At 38.4% G+C, this 26,058-nt stretch overlaps 1 protein-coding gene across 1 annotated transcript; it reads right to left on the bottom strand.

Annotated features, from left to right (window-relative positions):
- Window positions 1-1,360: 1,360 nt before the first annotated feature.
- Window positions 1,361-23,422, bottom strand: LOC134004385 (basic helix-loop-helix ARNT-like protein 2). Its single transcript, XM_062443630.1, has 17 exons — window positions 23,273-23,422; window positions 14,641-14,752; window positions 14,507-14,545; window positions 14,382-14,423; window positions 14,016-14,173; window positions 13,852-13,934; window positions 13,665-13,757; window positions 12,222-12,339; window positions 11,911-12,045; window positions 8,089-8,323; window positions 7,525-7,631; window positions 7,162-7,312; window positions 6,864-6,916; window positions 6,677-6,788; window positions 6,343-6,433; window positions 5,707-5,803; window positions 1,361-4,320 (listed from the first exon to the last, which is right to left on the bottom strand). Exons 1-17 carry the CDS (start codon window positions 23,313-23,315, stop codon window positions 4,163-4,165), a joined length of 1,827 nt encoding a protein of 608 aa, XP_062299614.1. The 5' UTR covers window positions 23,316-23,422; the 3' UTR covers window positions 1,361-4,162.
- Window positions 23,423-26,058: the final 2,636 nt, after the last annotated feature.

Raw genomic sequence — 26,058 nt, 5'->3', positions numbered from 1 at the left:
GTGTTTATTTTCTGTCTTCCTAGTGAAAAAATGGGCAAGAAGTTAGATTTAGTTAGAAGATACTTAACTAAAATGATGTGAAAATATAAACGGTAAATTGATTGTTGAAGGCTCTTTTCTTCAGATATATGTTTGGATGGAAAGAAGTTTTATATCTTGTGCTGTAAACCTATCTTATCTAGCCCTACATATGTAAAGCTTTATGAAACATTTTAAAATAAGTTACATTTTTTATTTTTATAACAATTTTGTAGTATAACAATTAGGGAAATAGAATAGTTTTGGATTCATTGAAACATGCCATGTGCTGTTAATATAATTAATATTTTAGATATAGAGCATTGTGAATCTGATAAGAAAATAGTATTGTGTCGTCAGCATAAAGTCGAAATTACAATCTCAAAATTGTGCATCTTGATACCTACTACATTTTAAAGATTTTAATTTTGGGGCTTTTTGACATTATATTTAACAGTGGGTGGCATAGAGGCCAACTGGAAACAGGTAGAAAGAGAGAGGAATGACCTGCAGCAAAGGTACCTTGCCAGAATCAAACCAAGCAAAATTGTCTTGCTCTGATCTGTTCCTTTACTTTTTACATAATGGAATCTTGTTTTCAGTTTTTCTTGTGATTTTGTTGTGATGTTGTAAGCTCTTTCTTTAGAAAAGATATATAAATTAAATATGACTCTGTATTTATTCCAGGATTTAACCCACGTTATACCAATTTATTCCAGGCTATACCAATATGGACAGACAGCCAAGTGGCTTAAAAATAATGACACCTTTATATAGTACCATATTCCCCCATGTTTCAATTATACTTCAGTTTCTCCAAAGACTAACCGCTCTTTTAAATAAATTGGCTATTCAGAAATCATTTATGTATTCAAATGGTTATTTTGAACATTGCATAGATTATGGTTAGGCTAAATTGAATTTATCTTTAAAAACTGTATTAAAGTAATGACTGTACAAACACATTGAGTTGCGGCCTCTTTTTTACAATCCTCATCCCCTCTGCCTTTCTTTTATCCAGCAGCACTAATTTAATGAGGAAAGACTTCATGAAAAAGTGATTGTTCAGATAAGAAAAATATAACTATTTAAAAATATATAATTTAAGTAAATAGTTGACATTACTTTAATAAGCAGGTATAATGTGTATTATTGTTTGCTCTAAAACCTACTCTGACCAAAAAATATGACAAAACTGAAATAAATGATGGTCATTTACGCTGGAAAGTATCTAATTAATTTGTGTAAAGTGAAGTTTAAATGATCTGCATCAAACCTGTAAACTGAATGACAAATTCAGAAAACAAACACAAAAAGGAATTCCGACAATTACTGAAAAAACTGTTTTACTTTAAAAGACTTTAACTTCCATTCCATGTTACAGCAGACACATAAACGACAATTTGCACAAATATCAAACATTTTATCTTTTGATAGCAGGGCATATTCAATACTCCTAAGTGTCCATTTCAAATGGCACTGATGGCAACAGCAAATATTGTCCAGTACCAACTGTTTTTGCTTTTAAAGCCACAAAGAGCGCATAATGGTTCATTTACAATTGAACAATGTCAGAAACAACGTGTTCAAGGCTTCACAATCACATTATGCTTTCAAGATTAGAGGAACCAGTGATATAACCAGAGTTTACATGTGCTGCATGAAGGCCAGTCACTGAGTTTAAAAGTAAAATCCACCCACACATACTCAAGCACTGTTAATATTAAAAAAGTACATTTCAAGGGCTGTTTGTGATAAAAATGTTATTTACTTTTTGATGAACTCTTTCCATCTGCCTGCCAATGCCAGATAACTGTCATTAACCTACTGATCTTGAATTTGGGTTTATCTGAAAACATGTAAATAGCTTGAAAGCATAATTATTCCTCTGTGGATATGATGGTGCAAAATATTTAGCACAGAATTCCACCCATCTTGCAGCTGCATTGCATTCTGGTCTTTTGTGTAGAAATTGATTTGTCTCTTCTGATGGATTTTCATTTTGCTCTTTTTGGGATGTTGAACTGTATTGAAGTTGCTGGGATTAGTATTATTAAAATTGGCAAGTGTGGTATGTTTCCTAGAGTACCACAAAACCAAATGTATACAGAAATACATTGTATAACCCCAATAGGTGTTTTCTGAAAACAATGTTGAGATGCTCTGGGTGGAGTTTTCTTTTACAAGAGGCTGTTGTGGTAATGGGACATTCAAAAACAACATTTTCATCTCCCTAGTAACACAAATACAATGTCTAATTTCTGTGCAGTGGTAGGCTGTTCAAACACTACTATGGGACAACAGAGGGGGGGATAAGACATGACACAACAGCAATAAAATATTTTCTCCTAAAAGCATGTTGGCTTGTCCCTTGTTAACACTGGAAAACATTCTCCATACCATCCATGGTGGACCTTCCATATTTTCCCAGGAGCTCAGTGTGGATTACTTTCACAGAACTGTCTGATATACAGTAAGTATGGGATATATGAACACAGTATAGGCATAGTAGGGCTCAGTCCTTTAGTGCACATTCAGTATGAAAACAAACATTTTACAAGCTTGTAGAGAAATGGTTACCTCCCCTGATTTTGGACTTTAATTTAACAGATGTGATTTTTCAACTAAAAGGTGAAAATTATAAATGATCTGTTATGCCATTTATCTGATAAAAGATTCATCCAAATTTGAGATGTCTGCAGGTGGGCATCACAACTATTGTAGAAGCCTTGGTCATATATGCAAATGACACAATGAGAAAACATAATGAGAACTTTAAATCTTAAGCAAAAAGTTACTTTTCAATGTGGGGATAACCTGTGTCGAAGGGATGAAATTCTGAAATTGAATGGGTTGTTCAATTTATAACCCAAAGCCAGAGAACGAGATCACACAGATTTGGGTTGACTGTAAAGCTAGGTGTCATTTCAACTGTCTGTCCTGGGACCAAAAGTGTAAACGAGAGTCATTATTCAAGCATTTATTTGATTAAAATTAGTCCCAGGACAGAGCTTTCTCCATGACACATATTTCTTAGTAGTTTTTGATAGTATTAGCCCTCATTGTTAATAGCTGTTGTTAGTCAGTTAGCTAGTGATGCAAGATGTTAGTCTCTTTTAATTTAGATGTAAAAACTTGGACACAATCATTTATGATGGTACGCTGTTGAAATGTATAGTGGATAAAGGTCTATATTAGTCCTCTGAACGTCAAAGACACAACTCAATATTTCTTAAATAATTAGTTATTGCTGTGCATACAGCCTGCACCTATTGTTAAACCTAGTTCGTCATATGTATTCTGATCATATGACTGAACCAGTTAAAGTGTATGAAAGTTGCTTGACTAGCTCAGTAAAAGTCAGTAGAATGTCCACATGATGGCTGACATTCTTTCTGACATCATTCCTGAACATTAAGGCATGATTAGAATAAGCCATAATATTCAAAATTGGAGTGTACCTGGACCAGATCTGGTGCAAGGCCTAAGGCATCTCCATGTTTGCACATCCATAGAGTCTGGAATTCTTATTGAAGGAAAAGGAATTCTTTGTAGCCTTGTCAATACTTATTGGACATGATATCAGACAGAACATTCAACAGAAGAGTATTCTTTTAAAATGACTTCAAATGTGTCGGTAGGGGACCTTTTAAAAACAATAAAAAATGGAACAATTAGAGACGTATGTTATCACTGGGTACCACAGCTTTTGTAATGTCAAAGGTTTGAGGAATTTCTCTAGTAGCGCTGCACACAGCAGGGGTCTGACTCTCCTTCAGACCTTGGTCACTCACAGATGGCAGCAGGGTTACAGAGTGGAAAGCCCCTTAAAAGATGTGTCACTGAGGAAGACACTGAACTACCACAGGCTCCAGGGACACTTTAACCTCACTTTCCTTTAGGCGTGGGCCCAGGGGACCAACAGAGCAATCACAGTCATAACATTTCCTATTAACTTAAACTTCTGTCCTTTAGGCTTCCTCAAGTACAAATTGTCACAGCCTTCAGTATAAGTCCAGTGGGTTCAGTTGTGCAAGGCTGGATCAGTCGGTCAAAGAAAAAACGACTGAATGGCCAAGTTCTCGGCAAACGGCAAGAAAACGGCACAAGAGCATTTGAGAGGGGCTGAAAGTCTATGTTCCCTCTAGAAAGGCCAGTGTAAGTCCTCAAAGTCCCCCGTTTGACCCATGTTCACATCTGTCTCCAGCAAGCTCATGATGACCGCCATGGCTGCCTCGTCACTGCTGAAGCTGTTCAGGCCCGGCACCTCCATGTTGTCCAAGTCCAGCTGGGATGGCTCGCCTAGGTGAGACACAATGACACAAAACAAGACTGAAGGAAAAATCCCCCTTTGAAAAGTCTTACAGAACACAAATCAAATGTATGTAGATGCCCTGATCCAGGTCTGGAAGGAGATCCCCCAGTACACCATCCGCCAACTCATCAGGGGCACATCCAGACATAGTTTGGAGTGCATACAGGCATTCATGCATGTCGGATTTTTTTTTTTTTTATTTCCGGTGTGATTTTGAATCCAGCCCTCAATGGGTTGATGATTTTGGTTTCCAACAAATTATATGATGATGAGATTTTCCACTTGAATAATTTGTTCATCAAGATTCGAAGTGTGTATTTTCAACTTGCCTTAGCTAATATAGGTGAATATCTTTTTCACAACTAAAACTCTACAAGAAAGAATATAACATTAATACTCTTCAGTTCAGTTCAGTTCAGTTCAGTTCAGTTAAAGTTCTTAAGTAAACCTTAGAGGTAGTGACGTACCCTAATGCCTGGGGACCCTTGTCTTTTCCCACCAGCTCACTTACGTAAGGTTCCCCAAACATAAAGTGTGCAATTGGATTCTTGTTGATTTATAGACTGTTTCCTAGAATGCCTTTTGCCATGCCATGTTTTCAGCTGCTAGTGACGTAATACCTTTGTCCCACTTCTCTGTATCCTAAATTCTTGTCAACTAACAAACTAAAATTACATCTTCTTACTGCAGGTTATCCATTGACAGGATGGAATATATTATATTGTTTTACCTGCAAATTTGTCAATGGTTATTAATGTCATATTCACAGATTATACGTGTCTGTCTATATGCAATGCAGTAAGAAGACAAAAGTTTTAAAAGAACATTATACAGTAGATCACTGTTCACTTCACAGAAGCCACAAACAGGTTTCTCTGTTGTACCCAAGGGCAGTTAACTCTGTTACATGAGTAAGAGCAGATTATTTATTGATACGTTGATAAGTGTTTTTAAAGCATCACTGGATATAATAAAGTTTTGTCTGTGGTGTTTGTAGAACAATACATCTACTTCTACATTCTGCTTGAGAACAATGAAGATGGAGCTCCACAAAAATAAGGGAACATGGATCTGCATTTGTAGAAATGTTGGATTTTACTGCTGTCATCTCTTATATCATCTAATGAGACCACCTAATGATTGAGTCAGCTGTGGGATAGTGGGGTTAACTGTATGAATCCAGACTGCTGAATTCAGATTTGGTAGCACACTGAGGATGAGGCTTGAGGCTAAATGTGTGGGCTGCTTTTATCCCTCCTTCTCTAATATAAAATGTCAAAAGAATTTCTGAAGCCTTTGGATTTCTTCATCTTCGAAGAGATTTAGAGAATAACTGTTACAGCATGTATTTATAATGATCCTGCTCACAGTACCTGTACTTTCAGAAGTTGCACTGCTGGTGCCCACTGTTGTCCTTGAGTCAGGCTGGGACTGTGATGAACTGCCTGATGCCCCCTCTCTGCTGGGTGGCTGAAACAAGTCATTTAATGTTAAAACACTGCTCAGGGCCCAATGTCAATAAACTCAGGAGGAAAATGTTGAGGTAGCTAAAGACAAAAATTCTATTTTGCTGTGTGTTAAAACCTCTTATATTTGACTTTCAGAGACACTGTAAGCACATGTGAGCATACATTGGGGGAAAAATTTTTTATTTACTGTAAGAAAAAGTATTAGTATATGATGAAATAATTCCTTCATGTGCAATGCATAACATTAATGATGCCTCCTAATGACGAGCCTACATTATCAGAACTCTGCATATCACCATTAATTTGATTGAAAATGGTATGGGAGAGCGTTAATTTGTATAGAGAATACCACATTGCTACAATTAGCATAAAATACATTAAAATTAGCATACACTTATATATGTCTTTATGCCACAACAGTTGCCATGCATTAGTATTAAACCTGCCTGTGTCACGACATTTACTAAATCAAATTATGACTGGAGCTTTATGTTAAGTGAGTGTCATGTGCACCCATGTTAATGAACAGTGATCACTCACACTCCTGCTGGTTTGCAGGGAAACCAGTGGACTCCTCTCCTGCACCGGGCCAAACGGACTGGAAGCGCCGCTTGATGGAGAAGAGTTCATCCTACTGGCAGGAACACAACAAAAAAATTATATATGATACATATAATTATACAAAATAAGTATAAATCATAATTTTAAGTTTATTATATCATTACAGGTTGGATCTACCTCGTTTATATCCTGAGCTTGTATTCAATGTACCCTTGATCAAAAACTCATCCCATTCAATCTTATACAAATACAGAAGGAAAACAACCATTTCTATTTAGTTTTATCATTTTATACGTATAAACACATAATGCACCTGTAGGAGTCGATGAGCTCATTTGCAATTTGGGTCCCTATGCTGCCTGCGTAGATCATCCTGCCCGCACCACTTGAGAGGCCGGGAATTATAGGTATTTGCTTTGTGTCTTCTGTGGAAAAAACAGGAAAGCAGTTAAATCTAACATCAGACAAATTTTGAAATATACAGTATGTATTTCCCTTACCTAGTGCTTTTGAGCTGCCTGCCTCCTCATCATCCTTTGTGTGACCAGGCCCCCTGCTGGTGAAAAGGAGTTTTTAAGCTGCTGTATATAAACTGTATTTTAAATATATGTTATACCATCATGAAGCACAATATGGGTATATTGTATGAGAGGGTTTTGATGAATCATCATCAAGAAGATTGTGTCTAAAGAACTCACATTTCAGTTGTAAAATGAGTGACAAAATGAATGGATGTTACTCTCATAATGACTCTGAGGTGCTGTTCAACCACTTCTTTATAAATGAACCAATACTTACGAGATAATCCTGTTTAAGGACACGATAAACTCAACTTCTTTGGTCCATGGATTTGTGAAACTAAACCACCGACTTTGGAGTAAAACATAAGAGCCATGTTTTGCCTTGAACTTGTAGCACTGTGTTTCAATCTTCTCCTTGCTTCGGAGAACTACCAGGAGAATGGACAAAAGTGTCATGACAAAGCACAATGAAACAGATTCCTACAAGCTAATTGATAAATATTGAGGGGTTTTCTTTAACTTCACAGCAAAACATTTTCTTTCTCCGCAGTCCTCTGAACATGAATATTTTGTTTTGGACTACAAATTATAGATAGATATTGTATTAATTTAGCCAGCTGTAGTGGTTATGCTCCATCACCTTGCCTGTGTTTCTCTGCAAGGTGCTGCAGGTCATCCTGGTGGAAGTACTCATAACATGACGTGCCAAGAACTTCTTGCGGCAAATAACCTATGATTGTCGTGGATCTGGGAAAGAGAGAATAAAGGGAGGGTTTGGTTATTGTGGTGTTTTCCATCTCTCTCCCTCTCTCTCTGTGTCTCTCAGGATTGTGCTCACCAAAAACAGTGACGGATGAAATGGCATGAAAGTGTGCACTGAACATCTGTATTATCATCATCAGTCACACACGGTAAATGCGATAAAATGCTTCACTATACTTGAGGTGTGAAATTACTTCCCAACAAATGAGAAGATATTTTCATATGATGTCATCAAGATGCACAGCTCCTTCTAAGAAACAACAGCAAAGACAGAAAGGATTATCTCCACTGACAGTGAAAGGACAAAATGTGCTGTACCACAACACGGCCCTGCTCTTCTTTTCTCAGTCGAACCCTGCGTTCATAGCAAATCCACGACTCATGGGGGAAATGGTAGGCCTAAATGGTGTGGCTGGAGGTAGATAGAATCAGGGAAACTCACTGTTGGTCTACAAAAGTGAACTTGCCGTCGATCGCACAGCGGGTGACAAACTCGGTGGGCTTGACGTTGATATCTTTGGAAGGCTGGTGGGACACTTGAGGTTGGAAGCGGCACACGGTAACCAGGCAGGTCAGGTTAGAGGATTCCTTCTCGGCATCACCCTCTGAGTCCAGCTGACTGCTCGGCCAACTCCGCAAATACCCAGTGCAGTGGAGGGTACAGTATCTGTAAGTATCTGTGGGTAGAAAAAGTAGTTATAGATGATGCATCGTCAAGTTAAATATAGCTGAAATCTAAGTAAATAAACCAGGATCACTATGGAAGTTATGTCAACTTGTGTCATGTTTCAATTTTTATTAATGACACCTTATTTGTATTACTGTAATGCATAAATTCCAGTCAAACAGGAATCAGAAATCCAACTTTTATTTATATTAAGACACTATACTGGACCCTAAATGGTCAAAGGAAACCATCTAACGCTTCTAAAGGGTAAGACTAGCATTTTACATACAATATATCATCATGTCTAACCTAGCCTCTCAGTACGTTGTGTCTTTCCTACCCTTCCTGTGGCAATCAGCCCCAAGCTCATTTGTCCTAACTGTAGACATACATAGCGTATATTTTCTTTTCTTTTTAAAGGCTCAGTCATTTCTTATAACAGGTGGGCACTGCAGTGTTTAGCAAACATAAACAGGAGCAAACACTGCATTTGTTGGGGACTATTTTCAGCTGCAGAGGATAATACATAGTGAGTATTCAAAGGTGCTACAATCAATAATTTTGTGACGATACATCAAATGACTCCGCAGGCAGGTGATTTCACCTCTGATAAACCAACTGTACACTACATGCCAAACATCAAACAGCAGACATACAAAGATCGGTTCAGGCTGATTCAGGCTGTGGTTCAGGAGGTAGAGCGGTCGTCCTCCAATTGGAAGATTGGCGGTTCGATTCCCGGCTCCTCCAGTCTACATGTCAATGTGTCCTTGGGCAAGACACTTAACCCCTAATTGTTCCCGTTGCTGTGCCAACGGTGTATGAATGCGACTGAATGGTTAGCTTCCTCCTGATGTGCAGGTTGGCACCCTGCGTGGTAGCTGCCATCAGTGTATGAATGTGTGTGAATGGGGTGAATGAGTTGTAGTGTTAAGCGCTTTGAGTGGTCGAAAAGACTAGAAAGGCGCTATATAAGTACAGTCCATTTAATAAGATCAATGGCCAGATATTTCTCTCAGCAGTTGGGGGAAACCAGAGCAGAGCTAAAAAGTGGAGTGAATATTGGGTTTACATTCATCAGGTAAACAAAAACATGTATCTGCTGGATGTGTATATACAGTGTTTATACAGTGATAATGTGTCAACATTTTCTTTTCTTTTTTAAAATCAATGAATGCAGTTCTAAGACACCAGGAAAATGTATGTGAGATTGAGTCAATATTGAATTGAATTGAATTGTCTTTATTGTCAATGCATTGAGGTCAATACAACGAAATAAAAATAAATAAAAATAAAAAAAGCTCTATCCTCGGTCATCACTAACACACACATCTCATACAATATAGATTACACTGCCCATGTTTGTCACAATAAAGGAATATGTCATTCAGTAATCAGGTTTAGCATACACAAAGAATACTTAATGCATGCTTGTTTCTATTTTTCCATGATATCCCTTTATCATTTAACCTATTAAATGAAGGGCCATTTAACTAGACAGTCGAAATGGTATTTGAGGAAGGAATAAGTTAATGATTTCATGTATTTTGATTTCCATAGTAATTGAAGGTATATTATGATCATGTTACAGATGAGATAAAATGTAATGACAGCTAAACACAATATGATCAATAATTTTCACTACCTTCTGTGCTTATGTTCCATAGTGCAGTAGCTGATATTTGCCACCAGCTGGCAGCACCTCTCTTGTTTCTATGACTGCAATCAGATTTACAGTGAGTGGGGTTTTGACCACCTTTTTTTTTACTTTGTGTTACACAATGCTGTAACGCTGACCTACTTCCTGTTCAGGACAACTTGTTTTAAATGACTGCATCTGTTTGAATTCCTTCCACCAACAAATCAAACAGAACATTCTGACCCACATTGTACAAAGTTTGGAAAATGACCTTTTCCTGTGTATTTTAACAACAGATGTATTTATGTCATTACATTTTGGTCATTACTAAAAACATTGCTTTGTTTCTTCTCAATATTTAAGTAACTTTCAATGTATCAATTCATTCATTTGATTTATAGAGGCTCAAAATACATCAGATGTTTTCTTGATCTTTACTGTGGACATTCAGTCATGCCCTGGCTTAGGAATAAAGGACAAGGCTCAACTACTTATACTCAAAGCCAGCAAACCTTTGCAAACAGGTGGAGGGGGATCCAGAGCAGATCATTTGTTTGTTTCCACCTACACAGCCGCTATTTCCCTTCTTTTTTTTAGTTTGTTTTCCACTGGCTGCCTGAACACTGACCTCATTGCCTAGAAACACATTTAAATATCTTTAATTTAAATATGCATTTGTATACCTCCTCCCTCTTCTCATCTGTTTGAGCCCCACAGGTCCAGGAGTTTATGCTGAATAGATCCACCTTTTCAAGACAAACTCAATCAAGCCGTTACTCTTAGTTGAATAACCTCAATGCTCTCTTATTTGTATGTATAAAAATACCGGAGATTCTCATAATGAATCTGAATTCTTGTAGAATTTTTGTCTTTAAATAATAGAGAAATCTGAAAACTGCAGTAAAGTCCAATTCAAAAAACGATTTTGGATTTTGTGTAAACTTTCTGCCACTTGTTGTGTTGCCCTCAGCGGCACATCCCATCCATCTGGTATTCCAAGTGGAGCAAATCTGAGAATCATTTAGACATACTTACTTGATCCAGGGCTGGAAAATAGGACACAGTATGGAGCAACAACCAGATTGGAGAAACTTGTGGTCATGGGAAATGAAGGAGAGTCATGTTCTCTGTCTTTAAATATTTATCTGAAATAGAGCTTTCCTTTATAACTGAGTGGATATGGAGAAGAAGAATATTGAAGCATAGAGAGCACTGAAGTCAGATTTTATTAGCTGAATAGCACCAGTTGTTTCGTTCATGCTTTGCAATTGCTGGCTTAATCACCAGCTGTGCGGCTATCAAATGACCAGTCACGTCCAATCATATTCATGCAGGTGTAGCACGGCCATAAGGCCACATAGCCACAGAGCTATAATTGCTAAATTTCTCCACAATTGAGCCTAAATTTTAGATTGTAAAAAGTTTTCTCACCACAGTAATCTTTAGTGTCCCCTTGCCATCAGCTGTTATGTAACAGAATTTTAAGCTAGGTGTTTAGATGTTTCCTGCCAAAATTCAAGGCCACCGTACAAAATGCAACTTGGGAATTGTCGTTAATTTCTACTTCTGTGTTTTTATGTACACAGGCTTGTACTACAACATTTTGTAAAAGAAACAGATACTTTGTAACACAGTAGTCAATTTTTTAATGCCGATCCCTTTGAGTCATGTAACATAGTCTAAGCGAAATGCACAGGTTTTTTATGTAAGGGACGGGCATCAAAAATTGCTCCTCCACTTCATGAATCTTTTATTAACTGATATTTCTAACTATTATATCTTTGTTTTTACTGTTGTCTGCAACAGACTGTATAACCATTTGCTATAAATGCTCAATGAAAATGCCTCTAACTGAACTTAGTTGGATGTTATCGTCATGACATCACTAAGTGAGTATGTAAAACTGGCCGGTGAAGGTGCTTCGTAAACCTTGTAGTGTGAATCACAATCTAACCCACCTTTCTTTTTGGAAGTAGTAGGCAGCGAGCTCCCTGCCACTCGGCTATGTTTCATACGGCAGAAGAAGGATCGTCGGGCTCCAGTGGACAAGTGGGATGCCCTGACAGGGGTATCCGCCTGGACTTGGACCCCAGCTGTGCACAGATAGACCACATTCATGGGAATTAAAAACTGTTTTGGATTCTTGTCAGTTTGCCAGAATTGATAATTCAACTGATTCCCATCTTGATTAGTTGCCTTTAGCTCTTCCATATATGGTTACAGTGTCAACTGCAGTTTATAGTCAAACCTGGCATGGCAAGACACGTACTTGCAGCATCAATTAGGCGTTGGCGGGGGGACAGTTCAGAAGACGACAGCTGTTCCTTTAACTTGTTGATGTCTTTGGGATGAATTAAATCGAACAAGCTCTGCCCTGTCAAATCCACCTGTGAATGCAAATGACCCACATACATAAATTCACTTTTTTCCTATCTCCACTTTACTTTCCTGTCTATGTCAGTGTTGCAATTTCACATCTGCTATGCAAACCTGCTTGATTTGAAAAATATTTATCAGCTCAGCACACAAGAAATGTATCTGGACCATAATCGAGGGCTTTGAATAGAACCAATAAGAGAATTGTTACAGCGTTCCCAGTCATGGTTTAGTGGTAAGTCCCCAAATAACACATGCTGCCCTGCAGACGTGGAGTCAAATTTCTCTAGAAGCTTTTCACTTGTGTCTCTCCTAATCTGCATCCCTCTCCGCTGTACTTGCCTACAGTCCATCTCAAAGCTAGACAATTTGGTCAAGAATGTGGAGCAGGTGTGGTTATCATTGCAGCTGCCAAGAACTACAAACTGACTTTCAGAAAATGTATCAAATCTAAGAGATTGCAAGCCAAGCACATTTTGAAAGAATTTGACCTGGATTTCTTTATTTATAGTTTGATCAGAATTTCACCAAAGCAGAGGTCTGTAAAATGTTTTATGAGTTTCTCTTTTCTCATAGATTCTGTAGACTGACATACATTTGTGTCCACAACAATTTGTGTTGTAAAGATTTGTTTCCTCAACCCCAAAAGGATCATGTAGTAACAGCACAAACTGAGGATGTTGAGAGCAAGTGTAGTGGAGCTTTATATATGAAACCCAGGAATTGACTAAATTAAGTTATCAGATCAGTCAAAAATATGATTAAATGTATTAATAAATATTACTGTTATATAATAATTAAACTTGACTGTAAAAAGAAATGTAGTTTTATACTTTTCCTTTAATCCTCAAGTAGTCAATCAAAAATCTCATTGTGTAAATATTTTCTGAAAGCACCAATAGTTATCCATACTGTATAGTTGTAATATCAGTATACAGCATTTTGTACACTTCAACCAGCCATAATGGAAATCCTGTATCACTCTCTTTTCAATTCTCTTTTTGGTCGCCATCAATGCCTGAGGGAAACTATGTTAACCAGCAACTCAATATTATTTATTCATGTTTTGAGTTATATTGTTTAGTCATCCAGTAACCTTTTACTACATTTTGTCAGTTTCGGGGCTTCATATGTTATACCTCAAAGATTCAATGCCATTAACATTACGAATGTCATTTAATTTTGATAACAAATGCACAAAAGGTCCAATTACATTTCAATTTAATGAAGTGCAACTTAGCCAGCAAAACCAACAGGATGCACTGCACCTCTGCTTTTTAATACTTATAATTGATGACGACAGCAATATGAGTGTGTGTTGGGGACTTTAACACACCCGGCTAAAGTTGAGGACCTTGGAGACAGTCTCAGAGATGAACACGATTTTGGCCCGGTCACAACTCACAACTAAAAGGAAACCGTCTGCAGCCTGGTAGATAGAAAGATAAATACATAAATAGACTGATGCAATAGATGGATAAATAGCTGTATCATCAAATGGCACCAGTTGTTGTTGTACATACCCTGAGCAGGAGGTGTCTGAGGTCATCATGAGGCAGGATGGAAGGCTTGTGGGTGGTATCAGTAAAGGCGCTGCTCGTCCCAGCTGAGAACACACACACAAAAACACTAAATTAGATGGAGCACAATAGACATTCCCTGAAATTTTTAAAGGGTTAATAGTTACCTTTGAGGGCTTTCAGGTGTTGTACAGCCTTCCGCAGCACAGTGAGTTTGTCAAGTTTACGAGAAATGGGCTGACAGGCGGGGATCATGGCAGACAGCTCGTCAATGAGGTTGTTCATTTTGTCCCTCCTCCGCTTCTCAATCTGGCGGTGAGGTTCCCTGTAAATGCAATTTAAAACTGTAAAGGAAGAGTTGTAAAAAAACAAAATCCTACCTCCCATAGTTATTTTTGGAGGAAAATAATAAACTGAAATTCATACTGCAGCTACTCTGTGAGAGTCATTATGGTTTGAAATTGCTGATCACATCACACGCAAGCTATTCAAGAGACATATGCCACAGTAATTAGATTTTAAAATAGAATCACCTGAAGCATTTCATTTTGACTTGCTGATCTTCTCCTTCAGATCTGCAGATAAAGAGGGATCAAAATCAACATTTTCCTTGCTTTTATTTACACAGTAGGTAAATAAAGCCAAGAATTCAGTGTACCTGCTGAGGTCATCATCCATTTGGAAATCGAGGTTTTTCCTGCAAAATCAAATGGAAATATATGGAATACATTGTATGCCATGTAGTATAAAATAAGAACAGTACAGTAAACAAAAGTAAGAAGCTCCTCTTACTGTACATGGTTGTCTGACCTATCCTCCACATCTCCCTTTCGTTTCCTTGGCAGCTCGACAGCTGGCAGCGAGGAGCCTGCTTGGTTTGGGCCTTCTTCCTCTGCAGCGAGATCTGAACAGCAACAGCCAACCATACAGTGATGTGAGATTGCAAATAAATACTTCAACCTTGAGCGCCGGCTTGTCGGATGCTGTATTAATAATTCACCATGAATGAATGAATGAATAAGACTTGCTCTGCCACTGGGGTGTGTTGTGCATTCAAAGAACCACATACAAAGAAATAATCCAGAGGAGTGAAGCTGACTGGACTCTAATCAAAGACTAGTGCAATCCCTTGAAACAAACACAGAAAAACAAATCAGCAAGACCACACTTGCATTGGATAACAGAAAGCAAACAAGGACAATGGTGCACCTTCAGGCTATGAAAGATATGTTGGACAAATTACTCTCAACACCCTGCAGCCGCTCCCAAAAAACTAACAAAAATGTTATTATCATAATTGAAGCCCTGTAAATGAATCACAGAGGTAATTATAAAATGTATGCATTATGGCGTCTGGTGAAAACAGCTGGGCCCAGCAGGGCTTGTTGTTAGAGGACTACACACATACTCATACAACTGGAGTTATATCCAGGTAACTACTCTTTTATGTTGCATGTGCTCTGCCCTCTAATGGGCTTCACGGTTGGTTAAAATCTAAGGAGAAAGCTGTTGGGGACTTAGCTGTTGGGGACTTAGTATGGTGCAAACCCAGCCAAAAGAAAATACCAACAGTCCCCTGGCTGAGCGCTGCCTACCTGAGGGTCTTGCACTGGGCTGCACAAGCCAGCAAACCTGGGCTCACCTCAGTCTGATCCAGCCATGGTTCCTCCCGACAGTGCACTAGCACTGAATGGGACACAGAGTCTGCAGTGATGTCCCTGATATATGACTGTGCAAAGGTCTAAGTGGACAGCCAGGAGGTGACCAGACAGATGTCCTTCAATGAGACATCCCTGAAAAGTGCCATTAAGGACGTGACACCACTGGTGGAATGTGTCCTCAAGCACATTCTACGCTTCTCCAGCAGTTGTGTAGTCATGGCGTAGAGCAGGGGTATCTGCTGACTAGGATGTCGGATGGTGACTGGCTTAGTATGCTGGGGAAAGTGGCAGTACAGATCAGTCAGGTCTATGAATGTCATCCAGTCGCCTGGCTGGTTACACTCCAGCAGCTGTTTGAATGTAGCATATGTAAAGGGCCTCTGTGTCATGTGGCCGTCTAGGACACACAGGTCCAGTATGGGTCTCGTGCCCAACTTGGGCACGAGGGAATAACAGGAGAAGAAGCCTATCCGAGCCTCGGAGAGGGGTCTGTCACAAACACTGCTGCTTCTCCCAGGGGAGCATGAGGCAGGCGGGCCAGGAGTCGAACTCCTCCTGATACCACAGGCCAAGGCAGAAGAAACAGGACTCGTGCCTGTCTGTCTACTCTACATCATAGGTGTGGCACAGGTGAAACAGGGTTTTGTATCCAACATGATGAAACAAGTTAAAAGCTGCAAAACCGGGTGGTGGACCAAGAAATCGCAGTGTAGATCTCAAGGTGGCTGAGTAAAAAAAGGGAGGCGAGCAACGGGGGCAATGGGCCTCTATAGGTGGAAGGGTGCAGTACACATGTTACCCCCTGATTGGAAAGTCAATGAAAACAATTTTTTCTCAGGGTGCCACTGCCGCGCCTCGTAGGGGTAAACCCACAGTGAAGCCCATTAGAGAGCAGAACATGTACAATATAGAACATAATCTCACTGGACAGAGGTCTGCTCAGTTTGTCATCCTTGGTAGCCTGAAAGTTCAAGTTTGAGTTCCACCAATCGACTTGTTTCTTTTTTTTATCTAACCCTAACCCTAGCCCTGATCATAACCACTACTTGCCTAATCCTAACCCTAACCTTAACTACTGACCCATAAATCTGCTTTTTCCCAATTGAGGAGACGCATTTTGTCCCCAGTTGGACAAACTGTTCCCAATTAACTGTCCCCAAAAGTAGCCTGAGAGAACACATCACACACACACACACATACACACACACACACAGGTTTAGCTCCACCCCACTCTGTAGTCATCTGTTTCTAGGTGAACTCTCGATGCACTGGCTGAAAGTTTCCATTGAATGGCGCCAAACCTCCAGCTATGCTGGGAGTTTGTCAGTTTAGAAGGCACGTGAGAGTAAATGGGTTTGGGCTCCTAACATTTATATAATGCTGTTACACTGACCTATTTATACTCAGGACTCCCATACATCAAATTGTGACATCCATTTGGGTAAAAAAAAGTGTTGATAAAAGTGAAGAAAGCTATTCAACATCACTGTTGATGACTGTTGATGATGACTGGCCCATATTCTCCCACTGTTCCGCTGGACTCACACTTAAGAAAATACATTTATATTAATGATAATTAATTATTAACTCATATTTTTCAAGCTACTTTCATAATACAGTCAGGGACACTGTTATTTTTCAAGCATTAAAGTTCATTTCAATGTTTATCCTCAACTTTTGAACAACACTTTATTCAGAGATTTTTAAAGAAAACCTAGTAAAGTAAGGGGAGCGTGGCTGAAAGGTCAAACTGAACTGTTACACCTCACCTCACAAACAAAAACAGCACATTTTTCAACCCTGCATGTCTTCAACAGTTCGATCAGCACCGAGGGAACTTTAATTATACTGACATCATTTTCTTTAATCCCTTCAGAGGAGTTTAGTGGGTCACCACTGACGCAAAAGTGGAATGTGGGAGCAGACACTCGCCGGCTCTCCCTTCCACCCACCACATCTCTCCACCGCTGATGCTGCACAACACGCTGCCTCAAACGTCACACTGTTTTTCCTGTTTCCTCATATGTCGGAATATATTCCCTACAGGCACCAGGGTGAGCACTGCCAGCTGACTGGCTTAAACGTGCCGTCTATAAAAGCGACAGTGCCTGCTTTGTCTAGTTCTCAAAACACCTATAGGCAGTCACATTGTGAGTCACGCCTGAGCCAAAAGCTCCAGTCGTGACAAGACTGCTGACGGGAGGCCAAGCTTGCAGTGCATCAGATGACATACCTTTGGACTGAAATCCAGAAATGCAATAGAGGAGATTCAGAGGAGTGTAACTAATTCAGTATAAGCAAGAGTAAGCATGAAATGACCTACATGCACTTGTTTAATGCTGTATCTTTTCTAACAAGCAATGACTTCAAGGTATTTGGGGGCGTAAACTGGAGTATAGATGACCTGTTTTGAATTACACACAATATCACGATGCAACATCCCTAACACAGTACAACAATAAAAAGCACAAAACTGGTCCCACAATCCCATAAAAAACAAGGCCAACAAACAGCCAATAAATACAATATGGAGTCACAAATGTCCCAAAAAAACCTTCACAGATGAAAGCAAATAACTTTGTAAAGCATCGCATTATCTCTATCTGGTTGTTGACACACTTTTAAGGTAAATGACAATACTGTTACATCTGCAGAGGATGCAAGCAACTGTATTGTTGGGTTATGGGTTGTTGTTTTTTCAGTCCTGCGCTCAATTTAAAAGATCTAGCTTTTAAATTTACAAAAGCACAGCAAGTTTTGCTAACCTGATGTTTTCTGATTCCATCTCCAACACAGAGCCAAAAACGACAATAACAGATCGTTAAAGGTCAGAAAGGAATGTTAGAGTGTCCAAACAGCAGAAATTACAAAGACAGTCTGTGCTAAACACAGCAAACGTCTGGACACAAACTGGGATTAAAGTCTTGTGTACAATGGTATTGCCAGTTCACTGATGGACTGCTTTTTATTTCAAATCAGCACCCAAATGAAACTGCCAAAGAAGGTATTGCTGGTTTGAAAGTAGACACTGCAAAATGTTCATTAATGTATAAGAGCTAACCTATAAAAATGAACTCTGCATCTAAACACCATAGCAAGCAATTCAAAATGTAAATGTTGGTCATACACAGCTTTAATTCTCATAGTGAAAAATGTTCCAACAACTTGACTAATAACGACAAGTTAGTAAGTACTGGTCTTCATGAAATACTGAAGACAGTGAACAGATTACTAACAATTACCAATCAGTACTAATCTAAATTAGTATTTATTATTTAAAATTATTTTAATTGGTTTAAATGGTTTGATAATGATTTCTATTATTTGTTCTGTAAATACAAATACATTGATGCTGTTCATCTTGTACAGCAATCTTACAAAATTAATTAAAAAATATAACTAACATAAGAAGGTCAATTCTGTTTTGAAGTATACAAAAGAAAAAACGAAAAACACATTAACTTTCATAAATAGAAATAAAACTAATATTGTAATTTATCATTTATTTATACCTAGCCATTCCTGATTTTTTAAATGTCAGGGTATTTACTTCACATTGTTTACAACTGAAGCAAAAATGTTAGTGTGTAGGGCGTCCAGTGATGAATGACTGACTTCAATCGTATCATCGTATTATTATTGTAGATTGTCCTGTAGCATGACGGCGGGTGCCTCATTTGTTTTATCTTGTGTATCACCTTTTACTACATTGTAAATTCAAATAGTATGGAAATTTAGCAGCTTATATTTCAAAGCCATCAGTCATAAATTTAAACGACAATCTGAATGAACTATATTTGACCATTATTCATGACATTGTTACAGTTTGTGTTTTAACCTGGTTGTGCTTCTAGCTACTTTGCTTTGCTGACTATTTGAATAGTCTCTACATACATATATTATTGTAATATAATTACATGTATGCTCAACAGTCCATAAAGTATGTTGGACATTGCTTCATATAAACACATTTTGCATTACTTAGAAAAATAATGATCTTTATTAATTATATTAATGTCAATAAGTAATATTCAACAGAGCTACTTCCTCAAAGTGAATTAACCAAATGTTAACAATTAACTTTAATCGTATCTATGTTGTCTGCAATAGGATGTCACCCATTCTATTATTACTTTAGCTGAGACAGAGAGCATATGCATATCCAGACAAAGGAACCAGGACAAGCATATACAGTCGTAGTTACAAGTGTAAAATCGCCCTCATCTCCAACAAATGTTTTTTTATGATTTATTACCAGAACAGCCAGCCTGAATACTATGTGTGTATGCTAGCACACAAGAGCACTTCCTTTTGTTGATATTCAGCACAGATGGCTGTTTCAAGGACGCAATTTCAAGATCCCATCAGAGCCGGAATCACTTCCTTTTGAAGTGTTATTAATCCATTAGTGGCCTCAGTTCAGACCACTAGTGTGCGCCTTCACAGTGATTTGTTACTCATTCTAAATGCAACATCACATAACCTTTCTCTGAACTTTTACTTCCCTATATGGCTTTCCTACACTTTTTTTATCTGACAATGCAGCAGCTCTTGTATCATTACCCTATTCCTTTGTTGCTTTGTTTTCAGTTCATTTATCCTTGTCCTTGAGTGCTTTGAAAGTCGCCTTTAAATATAATGCATTATTATTATTATTATTATTTATAATATTGGCAGTAATAGCAGAAATAGATCAGCAATTTAGCAAAGGCCTGTCACAATAATTAAATTATTGATTTATCGTACAATAACATAATTATTTACATCATGTTTATATATCGACTTATCGTAGATACATGGACATGGCCTCGATCATTCTTTTAACTTCAATATTGCCATAGCATTGTATCAGTGGTATAAAACGATCTTCAATGACAATAATATCGTTTATCGCCATTATTTCTGAGACAATATATCGTCCAATTAAAGTAGTCATCATGACAGGTCTAATTTAGCAGACATACTTTGGCAGCATCTACTGATAGGATAATGATTTTATCTTGCGATACAATATAGATTTTATTTTTATTTTTTTATTGTATGATCCTTAAACAGTTATGATCTAATGTACAAAATGTTGAGATCACCATTTAACTCAATTATATTGTACAATTTCATGACCTGATATTTGTGCAGACAGGAACACACATAATAAAGTTTTCTTTTAGCTTTGTCCTTCATAAAGTTTTGAACTGAACTGAAAATACGTCACCGAAACGTAATTGTCGACGGGCTGCCTTAGTGTAAAGCATACGACATACAGAACACAGTCGAGTCGAAATATTTCTGTCTCTTTCACCTCATTTCAAGGTCAGAATGCTGCGATTCTTCATTGTCATCAGTGTGATCCGATCCACCTGAGACATTACTATAGTTGCATTATGCCAGAGATCACTGCCTCTGCTTGCTTGCCTTCTTGCTTGCTTTTAGGACCATAACCACTGTGTTGTGGTTTTGGATGGATGCAGAGAGAAGGCAAGCCTTAAATCCTACAGTTAGAGTACAGTATGTTCTAGGTTATTTCTGGTTTACTGACCTACAATTGCTGGAACTCCTCAAACTGGTCGATGCAAATGTTCAGGATGTTTTGTAATTAGAGACTCTTTTTTTTTAAAAACAGATAACACCATGCCTGTTCTATTTCAAAGCACATACAATTATTTTTTATGGAGGGAGCTGCATATATACATTACACCCAAGAATATAGGAGCATGAACGTTAAAGCAGTTAAAGCAGTTAAAGCAGTAAAAGCAGTAAAAGCGGAGTCTGTTACCCAGACACATGCAGTGAGCCAGAGCTTGGAACAACATTACATAGCATATATTTCTTTTAAAAACATACTATTTCTTGTGTGCTATTCAAATATATCACTTGAAATGGAGAATTGTCAACACCTTTAAAAGCATCTCTAGTTGAAATGTTACATTTAAAAGGCCAGTTATCCAGTCTTTAATGGAGGGTTAGGGTTAGAAGTGCTCCTCACTAATAGCCCTTAAATATTTCCATTCCGTCAGACATTTTTTCACTTTGTTGGCCTACATGTGAGAAGGAAATATTTCATTATTCTCCTTTATCTGGTTGCTATGGTTACAAGAGGTGTCGACTCAACAGGGAAATCAGACTGGGAATAAACACTTTGCAACTTGACTTCGACAGCAATAATTCTTGATTCTACTCACTCAAATCTCTGCTTCTGTATGTCACACATATTTGTATGCTCATTATTAGGCAACCAGTAGAAGCTGTGCATTTACCTACATTATATTTTGGCTTAAGTATTGACTGTTTTGAGCATTTTAAACATACAGATGGACAGTGGTGACAAGAGTTATGGTCTGAGAAACATTCATTAACATCTGGATCATTTTTTCCACTGTGGAATTATTTTGACTATGCGCTACATTATAGTATCAGCGACTTTCCTTACCCTTCACACAGTCAGGGTAGTGAGGTGATATTTAAGTCAAACATGTGAGAGCATAAATATTATCTACCATAACAGAAAAACAATCACCCGAATGCATTTTTGTGTTTTTGTGTATTAGATAGAGTGAGAGAAGGACAGAAAAGGCAAATCAGCTCAATAAACACACATTAAAGTATCATGCTTTGACATAAATAAACTTTAGATGATGATGTTAATAGTTTATTAAAACAGTTTGTCATGCAGTCATACGTTCACAAAATATGATACAATTAAGTTTAAACAACCAATGACACTTGAATTAGTTAAACCAGCTATAGCAAACATTTGACACTCTTAACTTTGATACTTATGTACTTTTTATTGATAAGGCATTGATACTATTATGATACATGTATATACTTCCTTTGTACCTTTATGTAGTTTATCCATCACAATTCTACATTTACTTAACTAATATGTGTGTCATAATTAAGAATAATTATTTAAATTAGTTACATTATCACACCAGGTGTTTTTAAGAGTTTTTGTTCAGAGATAGACTTGTGGAAGCTGACTTCTGAAGTTTTAACCAGGTGACTGTGATGTTTTTTTCCGGGAGCCACTATCTCCCTCTGCTGCCCGACTCAGACAGCGCTGCTCCACTGATCTACTGACCCAGTTTAAAGGCAGCTGAACGGGACCCGGCCAGACCCCGTGACAACCTAAGCTCCCGGAGGACGGTTTGGTGAAGGTTAACCAAGCAAAAATGACTCGGACAGGTTAGAGAAACGTATAGTTTCTAGTTGGAGATATTTAAAATGATATTAAGATTAAGGGAAATCGTCGTCATGGTTACAGTCATGTGGTACCATTAGGCTTGTACCCCCCTTCCTGCACATAGAGCCGAGCACGTAGTAGCTACGGAAAATAATGAATGGACAGCAGAAGTGTTTACCGGGAGTGCCTCCAGCCATCAGGTGCACTAATTAAATGCCCGCAGCTGCCACTAATAGCTGAGTAACGCGTTACTTTACACAGCACGCTATGCTATGGTCAGCTGTGTTGTCATTTCATCTTAAAATTAAGAAGTAGCCTAAACTTTGTTAAGTTGACTTGAAGTTGAACGAACAACAAAGTTAGCAGCAAACCTGTGCTTTGTTTGCAGGTCCGCTAAAAGGAGCTGAAGAAGTTTTAAAACTACTTTCTGAAATTTTATCCAGTCCCCCAAAAATAAATAAATAATAATAATAAACAAAACGTTTGTTTTCTCTGGCAGTAAAAGTAGCTTAATTCATACCACACAGCCAATACAGTATGCCACTGTTACCCCCAGAGTGACCCGTCCCACAGCTCTTACCCGCTGGCCGCTCAGCCGTCCCGTCAGAGCCGCCGGCCGACATGCCTGCAGACTGGAGCCGGTGTGCCCGGTGGAGGTTACGGAGCGCGGCAGCGCATGTGGAGCCACCAGCTGTAGTAGAGAGGAGGAGAGGAGGGAGCTGCAGGAGAGCCGGGGTGTTGTATAATTGACTTCATTTTTTTGTCTCATTTTTTTCTACAAAGGAGGCGGGGTGGGTGGTGGTGGGGGGAGAAACGTGAGGGATGGCTGAGAACGGGAACACCCATGTCCTTTAGGAAACCAGGAAAAGAGGATAGAGATCACACTCACCCCTCCTCCTTCATCACCTTTTCGGTTCATTCATGTCTGTGTTTAGCCGACAGAGCAAAGAGCAAACGCTGCTTTACCATGACAGCTGCGGTCCATTCATTTCATCTCTCCTCTGTCCTGAATCAGTATCATTTAAAATCTGAAATAAAGCAGAACAAGCATAACAAAGCCTACATCTGTGTGGATTCAACTAAGTGATATGTCTAGGTTGGTATGTAGCCTAGGCAACGGAGTGCAATTAACGCATCGTTGAAAATAATGTTTCAAAATGAACATTAATTAAAATGCATTTAGTTGTTTATGTGTTGTTTTGATGTCATTAAACATAAACATGTAGGATATGCCAATGTGAGCGCGTTTTGGCTGCAGTGAGCGCTTCTATTTAAAGCACACAGCTTGTAAAACGTGACGTGTGGTGTTTTGACAAAGAGTACATGTCCTGATGGGCAATGAGATTGTAACCTGCTAATATAATAATCATTGATTTATGTCAAACAGAGCCATGACTGGACCGATGATGGATGGATTCTTTGGTGATACCGGCATTTTTGTGATCTGAGTAGTGCGCGTCACCGATCTGACTCTGCTACTCTTTGCTTTTCTGTGAATAGAAAGGAGGGAGGGAAGATGTCTTACTCTGCCTTTATTTACACAATCACTATGATAACACTAAGTGAACTAAGGCATGAAAACAACCATATTTAAAAACATCTATACTATTAAATTAGATTGAGTTAGAATGGCCGTAGGACTATTTAAATACCCCCAGGATTGTTTTAAGACATGTTTCCTACTTCACTGTAAGTAAATTATCTGTTTATCTGTGCACAATTTTAAGTTTCCGCATTTGGACCACAATTGGTTTCCAAATTAGTTGAAATTATACTGGTGGGTACATATCTTCAACTTATTGATTTTTATCTTTTTATTGTGCTTCTATTGTGTTGTCTATTTATTGTGTTTTATCTTGTTGTGCAGCACATTGGAAAACCTTGTGTTTGTTAAAATTGTGCTTTATAAATAAAGTGGATTGGATTGGACTTTCTTTCTTAAACAGATTCATGTGGAAACAGCTTTTCAAGTGTCAAACCAGGGACAGCACGTGGTATAGATTGCATAGGCAGTCGCCCAGGGCACCAAATGAGTAGGACATGTTGTTCTTTTGAATTTTTTTTTACTGACAGGTGTGCTTGCTTTTATACAAGTTTTGGAAGTGAGTATTTGTACACATTCTTAATGTTTTTCCTTCTTTTATTCAATGAAACAAAGTAGTGTGCATGTCCATAAACCCTCAGTGCGATAGGTGCTGGATACAAAAAACAATACACTAGATGCTGAATCAGGTCTTCAGACCTTCAGCTGGTCAAAATGTCACAAATAATGAAAAGAGATATCTGAGTCAGTGTGCAGGCATTCCTTCTATCTAGTCTCCTTTATTTTTCCCCATCACCTTTGATTTTTCAAAGCTTTACTGAGCTGTTTTTGCCCAACAGCCTCTAAATTTCAAGTGTGACCTCGGGCAATGCCACCAAACACTAATTGAATGGCCTCTTGACCCCCAAGTGCCTTTTTGCCCAGAGGACTGAGAGGACATTGTCTGGGCTGGAGGTACCAGTGCTGCACTTCGTTTTAGTGTGAGTTCATATTTGAAATTCTAGGACTGGAGGTACAATTAATGCATTTTTTGGTTCTCCAACTTGAAATCTCACCAAAGGCACCAATATGGTCAAGACTGGCCCTTTGTGAAACTGCACATACATCATTTTACACAGTTAAGGTCAAGCATCTAAGTGAGGTATCATTAAGAAAAACACTTTTATGAGAGATGGGAGACTTAAAGTTTTACTGCACTGTATTCAAAATAAGAGCTTTTTATAGCTATACAATTTATATGCATATTTTCTTATGGGAGATGCAGCATTGTTTCTACATCATTTTGAGGGGGGGGGGGGGGGGGGGGGGGGGTTCCCCTCTATGGGCAATTTCTATCATACCACATCCTGCTCTAGAAGGAGGTCAAGAGTGGTGGCCAAGAAGTTGGGGAATGTGTTTTATTTAATTCAATTGTAACTAAATGACCAATAATGTAGCAAACTGTTCTAAACATACCCGTTTTGTGTATTTAGAAACTTTTATGCAGTTCAGTAAAACAACAATGTGAAAAATAACAAAACAAAAATGTCCTCAATGTAACTACTCATCATTTTAATCATGTCCTCATTTCCCCCTTGTTTAAAAAATATATAATTCGAAGTGGTGCATCACCTCCTACGGCGACGATCTTTGTTCCTCACCCTACATAGTGTAATTTGAGACCTTTGCACGAGACTTTACGTAAGACAGAAGGCTGCACGTGCTATAGAGAAACGTGTTGACCTATATATTATATAACTTGACGGTCACGTGGCGACTGTTGGCTCGTTAACCCATTTAAAGCCGGTATAGAGAAAGTAGCCTATCGTGTGCCCGGAAACACC

This window comes from Scomber scombrus, chromosome 22 (assembly GCF_963691925.1).
Source record: "Scomber scombrus chromosome 22, fScoSco1.1, whole genome shotgun sequence".
Lineage (NCBI taxonomy): Eukaryota > Metazoa > Chordata > Actinopteri > Scombriformes > Scombridae > Scomber > Scomber scombrus.
Note: the sequence above shows the minus strand (reverse complement) of the source record. Positions and strands in the feature narration are given on the sequence as shown.